At 33.2% G+C, this 11,055-nt stretch overlaps 1 protein-coding gene across 1 annotated transcript in view; it reads left to right on the top strand.

Annotated features, from left to right (window-relative positions):
* Positions 1–11,055, top strand: part of CCDC171 (coiled-coil domain containing 171) — a 508,587-nt gene that overhangs the window by 360,944 nt on the left and 136,588 nt on the right. The window contains exon 23 of the mRNA XM_044685358.1: positions 246–377. Coding sequence (XP_044541293.1) covers positions 246–377 — 132 coding nt within the window. The remainder of the gene's footprint in view (positions 1–245; positions 378–11,055) is intronic.

The following is an 11,055-nucleotide window of genomic DNA, read 5'->3' as shown; positions in this document are numbered from 1 at the left end:
CCCCCCCCCCCACCACCACCACCACTTGAGGCAGAAGGAAGATGCTTTTTCTTCTTAACATTCTCCCCCAGCACTCTGAATTAGAGATTTATTTGCAACGAAAAATCAATTAGTCCTAAATTTATTCATGGATTTCAGGTCCAACGATCAATGCAAGTCCACTCAGTGGGCTCAAGGGGACCCAGTTCATCCCAGTTAATGTGTCTGAAGGGGAATTACCATTGATGCTGTTTTTTTCCCTTTAGGTCAGAGATCAGATCTCATTGTCACGGACTGCGGCAAGCAGGAATGACTTCACCCTGCAGCTACCCAAACTGCACCTGGAGACCTTTGCATTGGAGGGACTGAAGGGCGGGCCAGAGGTTGTAGCATGCCAGGTTAGCATCTAAATAACCTTGTTTGATACAAAGATGTGTAGAAAAATAAATTGCACTAAATGGAAAGGATGCAAGCTTCAAAGTGTTGTGGTCAGCAGCTTAAAGGAAAAGCAAACTAATTTCTTCCCACCTATATAGTACATTTCAGAAAGAATTGAAGTCTTCTCTAAGAATTGGACTGCTAAATAATTTGAGAATATATTTTTACCAAAGAAAATATCCCAAACATATTATAACTTAAAATAATAATTGAGAGAACATTTGCATCTGAGAAAGACAAAATAATGAGAAATTATCTGCTAGCTTGTTTCAATTTATTCATTTAAAAATTATCCTAAATTATTAGGAAACAGATGCCATGAAATTTTAAAATACTAAATCTGAAATATATTGCCTCAATATTTTTTAATTTAAATTATAATTTTTCTTATGAACATAGATATCTGTTCTTCTAATCATTTAAAAATACTACACCACAAGCACAGAATATTATTTATTTAAAAAACCTAAGATGCATCCCAAGCCATAAAACCCCAAACAACAAAAAGAAAAATTTTTAATGAAAAAGATAAAAGAAACCACTTCATTCAGATTTCTAGCAATATGTTGATATCATGCAACTTTAGATGTGTCCCTATTTTTAAAATTATGAAATGCTTTAAATTATGATTCACTTTTCCCCTCAAGGTAAAAGATTAAAAAAAAACAGGACATCAGTACTTTTTTTCATTATCTTCTTAATATGTAGTACCATCATATGAAAATTTTCCAAGTTCTTTGCAAACAGCAGGAAGATCATATGGTAAAAATCACTCTGGTTTAAGAATTCACCTAAAAATCCCATAAAACTTTTAAGAGCTTGCATCCCTATATTGCATTTTAGTGTTCCAAAAGATTTGTTTTCTATTTATATTTTTGACATTATATGATTTTTAGTTGATGTCAAAAATGAATTCTTACAGGTGTGACAGAAGTTTTCTTTTAGTTGCTCAATTCTTTCTTTAATTTGTCTCAAGAACTAATATAGTACTAAAAAAGTATTCTTTTCTTCATAACATATTTTGCTACTGATACATATATATAATTGTAAAAAAGTGTATGTCTTCTTAAAACAGCTGTATAATTTTACAAATATTAACCATTTATTAATTAGGCTTTCTTATATTCATTTATGGACAACTATACTGAGTTCTTGTTTTGATTTGACACAAGCTTATAATATATGCTCCCTTCTCCTAGAGCTTCACCATTCCTCTCTAATCTGCTCACCCAGGTTCCTCTATTTAGCTTCATTCTTCCTCGTTCTCCACTAGCATCTTAGAAATTTGATGATATAATTATTTATTCATCACTTGATATGCAGCCCACTGAGGAGGAGGGTCTTCATGGATCCCCACACTCAACTGAACTGTGTTCCTTCTTTCAGAAACATAAAACATTGAGCACCCTTTTCAAGCCGCTCCTGGCCCACAAAGATGCTTCCTCATTTGTCTCTCTTCATCCTCACTCCCATCTCTAACTTCTTGTCTAAGTTCTAGTTTTCTCTCAGGGTCAAATCCTTTACAGATATCCATATTTCCAGGGAATACTAATATTAAGCTTCCCTATAACTATGCAGGGAAACAAACAGGAAAACTTGTGGCCTAAATCCTATTAAAATATATATTTAAAAACCCATTACCTACATGCCTATGACGTCCTTATCCTATGCAAATATTTCAAATACCTTATTGTTAGTGCTTTTGAATGCTGCCTGACTTAATTATTGGAAAATAACATTTTAGTACATGTAGCTTTCTCTTTTCATACTATCATAGACTAGAAATTGGGTAAGATATTTCCTAGAAAGCTAGGATTATGAGATTTAGGACTACAAGGAAACTCAGAGTTTTGGGTCCATGTTTTGTTGATGAAACTGAAGCCCCAAAAGGAAGGGCATTGTGTCATACCCAGAATTACATAGCTAGTAAATAGCATGGCTAAAATTTCAGCTCTTGAACCTCATTCAGGACTCCTCCACTATATATTTCTCTGGATTTAGTGATTATGTTAGTGACAGTTACCATTGAATCAAAACTTTTATTTCACTTCTAAAATGGTTGTTATTGAGAAAGTATATACTTTGAAGCTCTGAGTTTTATAGATTATGAGAACCAAACACTAAGGACCTTAGCTTTAGCATCTTTATCAAGTTCCAATTTCAGTAGCAATACAAAGTATCACCTATTACGATACTTCGTTAGATTTTAACAATTTGAATTCTTCTACATGTCAACCTCTGACTATATCTCTTTATACACAAGAATTTAGGATTCTTTTCCCAGAGAATGTCACACTTTTGTGATTTAATTGTTTGTTTTACCATTTTCAGCTTCTAATACACTGAAAAAAATATTTTAAACCAAAAGCAGTATGAAATTTTGTAAAACATTACTATTGTGAAAAACAAGTTCAGACATTTATGCTAGATGATAAGAGTAATGCATTATAAATTCATGAAGTCATTGTGTTCCTCCATAATGATGCATCTATGTATGATATTATATGTAGGTTGTCGTTTATATTGTTCTGTAAACAAATCAGCACACGTAGAATAATTCTTTCTGAATCAAGCATTCATTTAGACATGTTACTATTATTGAATTTCCCCCATTTCCATTCTTTTTTACACAGAGAAATAATTCTCTAGCGGTATACATATATACATTCTTAACTTTAACCCTTATCTGAACCTTTTCTCTGACTATATTCTAGGAAAATAGGCTATCTTAAGAATACTTTAATAAGGAAGGAGCAATATCTGATTACTATGGAAGGCCTGTATTAATGGTGCATATCATTTTTTTCAAATTCAAACAGTCCTGACTTGAGAAGCTTGAAGATCCAGCAAATATGTTGTTGGTTATGTTCTCTAAAGGACAAGCTAGTGTTTCTGACAATATTTCTGAATGGAAGGGAAACTGTTGGATATTGAAGGAAGGTGGGAATGAATGGTTAATTAATTCCTCATTTGCATCCAGATGAGGTCATATATAGTATATGCTACAAACATCTGAAAAAAAGATGATTTTAGGATACTATAGTGCATGTATTAAACTGACAATAACTTGATTTTCTCATTTCTTAGAGTTTCTCTTGCAGCCTATTTGTTTTATATATTTGGGAGAATGTTTGATTTGGGTTCTTCCTCTCCATATTTTTCCATTTGATTCCTCCTTTGTTTCCTCAAAGGCTTTAAATCACAACTGTTTTGATCAAGGAGAGCATAGCTTATCCCTCTCTTGAAGCTGCCATGTCACTTGATGTGTCAATCAAAGTATGTCTCCTGTGACACAATCTTTGCTAGGGGCTCCAGATGCTGCCTTTGCTGCAGTTAAAGCTCCTACAGGCATAGAAGCAAAATCTTAGCCAGACCTTGATCTCCCAAATATCAGCACCCAAGGCTGCCACAAGGTACTGGGCTGCAGTTCTTTAAAGGAGAAGAAAACTCCAAACTGTAAAGAAAATTACAGTAGGTAACAACCTCAGTTAGGACATCAGTGGCATGTTTATAATTGCATTATAAACATCATCAGTTCAATTTCTGTAATACTTTATAGTCTGTAAAGTCAAGGATCAAATGTACAGAAATTCATAATTATATAAAACCCTTTCCATTCAATATAAAAATACTTCCAGTTGCTCACTATAGTGTGCATTGATCTCATCATAATCATTCACCTCCGATACAGATAATGATGAGTATAGGGATTAAATCTATGACCTTGAGACCTATACACTCATGTTCTAACCAGTTGAGTTAACCAGACACAATGTGTGGCTCAGAAAGCAGCCATTGAATAAGTTGTACCTGTTCTCAGACAGCATGAGCTTTTTATACTTTGTTAAAGTAGTAAACTTAACTCAAACCACTTAACTCAAAAAGAAGAGCAAAAAAACCTACCTTGCAAAATACATAAAGATTAGCCCAGTATTCTACAATCACCCCTTGTAGATATGATGTTGTATTATATAGTTATAAATAATTAAAAATAACAATTCATTATGAAGCTATTTTAAGACTGTTAAAAACAGACTATTTACCCTAAAGATAATAGTTCTTATAATCAATATTAACCTACCATGTAATTACATAGTTCTTATTTGGTGTGGTTTTTAGTTATGTGTAATACAATTGACTGCTGGAATACAATGAGTTCTTAAAATGGACAAATTCCCAGGCATAGCATTTTTTTCCTATTCTGTTATCATATTTAGGTAGTTCAAATCATAAACATATGATAAAATGCAATTGAAAAAAATCATATAAGTACGAAATAGGTGATGTCCTACATGTAAAGTATCAGACATCATTAGATATGATAAAAATGATTATTTGGCAATTTTTACATGTCTTCTATTATACTATTTGATATAACTATCTTTGAAAAAATTTACCTTAAGTTTCTTTAATCTTTTTTCGTTGCACATTTTAAAACCTAAGAGAGGCCAGTGTGAGCAATTTCACATAAATAATTGAGCCATTTAGAGTTTTTATTCTAATTTATGATGCTAGTAATATTTACATGAAAAATAATAATTACTTATTATTAAATGATAATGCATTCTACTTACATGGATTTTCCAGATAATTGAAACCTCATTTAAACAAATTAATTTTTTAAATTTAAACAATTTTGATCCAAATTTCATGAAATACATTACATATTTTCTTGTGTTTAAATAGAATATGTTTAAGATCCTTTAACTTTTGGTGGCTTGAGGTTATTATTATAAATATCAGTTATACTGTATGTAACCTCACGTGCTACTATGCTATAGATATTTATTTGTCCTTTGACTTTGTAGTTCTTTATCCCTATTTATTACACATTTTCCTCCTCTTATCAGATGCCTTATCATCTTGGACTTTGGTTCTTTTACTTTGTAGCTTTAATTTTATTTTCATTTTTCTGTGTTAGGACCTGAATACCATTCTGCCATTCCTTCTAATTTTATTAGCTGGAATTAACTATTAGTAATATCTGATTTCTATTCAGGGTCCTTTAATTCTTATGTCTGTGCTTATGGTTTGCATTGTACATTTCTGAGATTTCTGGAGGCTTTATTTTCATTTTAGTGGGGGGTATTACTCTAATATATGTTAGATTAAAGATCAATAATTCTAGTTTTGTGATACTCTTAGGTATCTCCAAATATTCTGAGGGATGCAATTTTTAAAACAGTGTAGAATGCCTGGCATGTCTGAATTAGGGAAGGCAAGAGTCTCATGAAGTCAAATTATGAGAGAGCTCTTTAGAGGATGGGAGTCACTTGTAGTGAGGACTTATTTATTTGTCCCAGTGGCAATGAAATCAATTACCTTGATGAAGCTATAGTACATCCCCAAATAAATCCTTGATGTTTGGTTGACACCATGCCATTCTTTGTCTCGTTAAGATGCTTGACAGCTTTAACCTAAGAATGCCAGATTGAATTTAAAAAGACCTGGGATCTAGACCTGGATATGCCATATGTAACATGTGTGTTCCATGTAGAAAACATTTTCTTCAATCACTAAGCACCAGGAAATGCAGATATTGTGATGGGGTTATTCTCTTGGGACAAAATCACAAACTCCATCATGGCCTTAGAGAATCTTTCAGTGGGAAGAAAAGAGAAAATTTTCACTTCAATATGGTTTTTGAGACCACTATTTTTAAGAGGAGACTGGAGAAGCATGGGAAAGCCTTGGAGACAGGCTTGCTAGTCCTAAAAGGGCTGTTATTTAGAAAAGGAGTATTTAGCTTGTTTTGTCTCACTCCAAAGAGGAGAATAAGCAGCAAGGGGTAGAAGTTCAGAGATGCACATTGAAACTGGGTGTAAGAAGAAACTTCTTAACAGTGAGAACAATCCCACAGTAGATGGATGAGATGGCCTCTTCTTCAGGAGCTGGTAATCCCATTGGCAGGAATGTAGTCAGAGGGCATCAGGACCAGTACAATATAGCCTGTATGATCTCTTACTGCTTTTAGATTCAGTTATTAATTAACAATGTGATCTTAGCCAAATAAGTCTCTTTATCTCCCTTCATCTCAGTTTTTCAAAATTTGGTAACCTGAGGAAATGGGAATAGATGGAGTTTACCCCCTCTTTCAGCTTTAGGGTCTTATGACTTCACATTTTTGCATGGCATGAGGCATGCTCGCAAGACATATTCATGGTTGGCATTTTATCCATGGTTAAGGCACACTTTGCATATTAATTTCATGACAATAAGTTAATATTTGTTTCCATTAGCACTAGGCCAATAACTGCTTTCTCTAGGGAGAGCTGGTATATTTTGGTTTCATAATATGGACTTTGTGACTATGGGTAAGGCTCTTAAGTACTCAGTCTGCCAGGCAATTCCAGCTTGTAGAGAAGATGCTAACTTGTACTGGTAGACGTTTCCTCATTTGAGAGTACTCCATGAAATTGAGGGCCTGTCCCTGTCCTTATCCCATGTTATAAGTTACATTTGAGAGCTATTGGACTTTTTGAGAGCTATGCTTTTTAGTTGATGAAACTCTTTAAGAGAGATGAGATGATATGAAAGAATAAGAAGAATAAGTCTGTATGTAGCTCCTGAATGCTTTTGAGGAATCCTATAATTTCTTCCCCTTATTCAAGTAAAAAGTTTGAAAGTATTCTTCCCTTCTAGGAGAGGCTGATGCAGATAAAATCCAATATGAATGATTTCAAACTATTTATGACTTATAAGATTCCATTTCATTGTAGTTCTGTATGCTACCAGGGACTTTGGCAAAGAAGTATATATAATTTAGCAAAAAAAAAAATTAGACCTGGTTATAGGTCACTTAAACTTCTTAGACCTTTTGAACAAAATTAAAAGAGTTATCTGACCCACTGGATATTTGATCCTCACTTAAAAAACAAAACAAAACACTACTTTTCCTCAGGAATTATCTAATTATTTAATATCATACATTTTTGTTTTTGTACATATGTATGTTGATATCCTTAGTAAAATATAAGTTTCTTTGTTTATTTTAACCTCAAGATGAGATTTTGAAGTATTTTTCTAGTTGTACAAGTAAATCAAATTTCAGGTAAGGTAACTGACACTGAACTATGTATGATTCTGTGATTACAGTCACTAAAAATGACATAAAATTCTAGTGGAGATGACTTTCTTACTTTGTTTAGAATGGTAGTTTGAAAAAGTAGATCCCATTATTTAACTTGGTTATGGAATATCTGTGGTTTTTTCTTTTTACTGAGACATAACTATTTTAATTTAATGATTCTTATTTCCTGTCTCTCCTTCCTTCTTATTTGTCTTTTACTCTTATTTGCTGACTGAAGCTTAAATATACTACAATTCAAGGATCTATAATTTTGTCGGTGTGGATACTCTTTTTACTCCTGATTACAGCTCTCAATAAACAATTTAGTAGATGGTTTCATGGATTACTTTAGCCAATATAAAAGGAAAAAAATCATCATTTGATATCTAGGTATTTGATAATGAGTCTGTCCAAATTTAACAAGGCTGATTCTCAGACAATAGATATGTACAGTTCATCAATGTGCTTGGTAGGAGGACGACCTGCTGTAATTTGTGTTCAGTTACCTAGTTTTCAAGAAAAGGGTAGGAATACATGTATTTTGTTCTTTACTCCATTGATCATTAATTTATTTTGTTTTGGAAAAGACCTGAAGTAAACAAGATAAGAGACAAATGTTATTGTGGCACCTGGGTAATGTTTGAGATTTGGGGTTAGGAGAGAGAACATAACTAAAAATCAGTTTATGGCTCTGACCCCAGGAATATTACCAAGGTCAGAAACAGAGCTAGGAATACATTGCTGGTATTCTTTTTTTTTAATTTATTTTTTTCCCAAACATTTATTAATATTCATTTTTAACATGGTTACATGATTCATGCTCCTCCTTTCCCCTTCGCCCCCTGCACTCCCCCCACCCATGGCCGATGCACATTTCCACTAGTTTTGTCATGTGTCCTTGATCAAGACCTATTTCCAAATTGTTGGTAGTTGCATTGGTGTGGTAGTTTCGAGTCCACACCCTCAATCATCAATGCTGGAATTCTAATATGTCTTTTTGGGTTTATTTTTGTTTTATTTTGCTTAAAACTTATTTGTTATGTTTCATTTGGGGAGCTATGTACATGAAGCTAGGTGACATAGTGGATAAGGTGTTGGGCCTGAAGTCAGGAGGACTCATCTTTCTGAGTTCAAATCTGGCCCCAGATGCTTATTAGCTGATTGACCCTGAATGAGTCATTTAACAACCCCCCTTGCCTCAGTTTCCTTATCTGTAAAAATAGCTGGGGAAAGAAATGACAAAACACTCTAGTTTATTTGCCAAAATGGGGCTACAAGAGTTGGACATGAATGAAATAGCTGAATAACAAAAACAAATACATACTCAATGAGCAGATTTTTGACAGATTTGTGGTGCCTGCCTCCTTCTTTTGTCTTTTTTTATCTTGTGTTATCATTTTATTCACACCATTTAACTTCTCTGTGCATAACCTTCCATCTCTGTGAGATGGTGACAGTATTTGTCTGTTTGTGAAATGTTTGAACTACACTTAGGTAAAAAGACTTATAGAAGTATAGAACTTGATCATTGTTATAAACTTTCAGCCCTATAAGTAGAATGATATGAATCAGATAATTTGTCACTACAATATTAATAGTAAAAAATGTATCTCCAAAATTTAACCTTTTAATACCACTTTTACATTCTATGGCTTTAAAAACAATATAAATATAGCTCTGCCAGGAATACCTTATTATTCTTATAATTGAGAAATTGAAGACGGAGAGGGCTCAAACTTTTAGCTACTATAATCAGAATGATAAAGTATTTTAAGGGTTGTTCATGTTGTTGTTGTTGTTGTTGTTGTTGTTGATTTTTTTCTTGAAACGACAGTATTTGATGGGTTGCCTAGGTGAAGACCTGGAAAAGGAAGGGTTATCTACAAATTGAGAGAGTTTATTATGGCTTAGTGATTTGCTGATTGATTTCATTTGCTGTCAGTTAAGGCTCTCTTAATGTCAGTTTTCTTTGCATAATGCCTTGAAATAAAGACTGATGAAGTTCTTCAGATTGATGCCGCTTACATAAACTGACCCTGATTTGCCCTATTCTGCATGACAATTTAAATGACAGCAGTTAGAGGGAAATATAGCAATGAATATGCAACTCAAGGATTAAGGAAGATTCAATAAATCTTTCAAAACCTAAATCTTGGCATAAAACTCTCTCTTTTATTTAATACTTTTCCAAAATTTTACTAAATGGACCATCATTACTCCAAAGCATCTGTAAAGAAAAGACTGTATAAAAATTAGCGTAATCTTAGACACAATAAAATATACTCACATATTATGAATATGTAACAAGTATAACATGTGCCTAACATGTTACACAGATGTATCCACAGATATGTAATTATACAGATATGTTATAAATAATAATATATACATAGGCACACATGTATCTACATTTATATATTCATTATATATTACATATATGTATATATATTCCCTTATTATTTAAACAAAGAGTTTATATTTAGGACTTTATATGTCTATCTTTGGCTATCTGCTGAATTTCTTAAGATTTTTCATAACCTTCTCCTTTCCTGGCTTTTCAGTATTCTTACAGTTTATGCCCTCCAAGTATCCTGTGGTCCAGTGATGGAGATCTGCTTACTGTTCTCTCACTTGACATTTCATCTTCCATCTCCTCTGCACTTGGAATCTTATTTCTCTTTGCTCCTAACCTCGTGGTAATCTTGACATATTTCCAGAGCTTATGGAACGCCCTAAAGATTTAAGGTGTCTTCCAAAGTTACCTAACTTAAAGAGAGAGGAAACCAGGAAATTCTGCTTCATTCTCTTGGTGCTCCAGTACAATTTTTTGCTTAATCACATTTTAGTAGGCATACTCCCAAATGATCATCAAAAATAGGGAACAGGGTTGTCTTTTGCTTGTGACTTTGTGAGTACAAATTCTGTACAGGTCTGAATGAGGTTCATCACATATGAAAATAGGACAGCTGTGATTTTCTTTCCTTCTAGTAAAATTGCTTATATCAAAAATCTATATTCTAAATTCAGAGAAGCTATAATTGAAATACAAAGTGTCTATATGATATATGAATGAATTGTGCTTTTGTATGAAGTTTAAAAATATTAACTGCAGAAAGATGTTATGAGTGTTTCATTATTCTGAATTTTTATAACTACTGGAGACTAAATATTTAATGATTATATATATCCACTTCTAAATAGAGAGGTAGGAGTACCTGCTGCATAAAGTTGTTTTTGGCAGATGCTGGTTCACAATAATTTTATATTTTATTTATTTATTCATTCATTTATTCATTTATTTATTTATTTTTAACATTTATTAATATACATTTTTAACATGGTTACCTGATTCATACTCCTCTTATCCCCTTCACCCCCCCCCCGCACTCCCCCCACCCATGGCCGATGCGCATTTCCACTAGTTTTGTCATGTGTCCTTGATCAAGACCAATTTCCAAATTGTTGGTAGTTGCATTGGTGTGGTAGTTTCGAGTCCACACCCTCAATCATGTCCACCCCGACCCATGCGTTCAAGCAGTTGTTTTTCTTATATGTTTCCTCTCCTGCAG

The sequence above is a fragment of the Gracilinanus agilis genome, chromosome 1, assembly GCF_016433145.1.
Source record: "Gracilinanus agilis isolate LMUSP501 chromosome 1, AgileGrace, whole genome shotgun sequence".
NCBI classification, from domain to species: Eukaryota; Metazoa; Chordata; class Mammalia; order Didelphimorphia; family Didelphidae; genus Gracilinanus; species Gracilinanus agilis.
The sequence above is the reverse complement of the archived record's forward strand: the minus strand, read 5'-3'. Positions and strand labels throughout refer to the sequence as shown.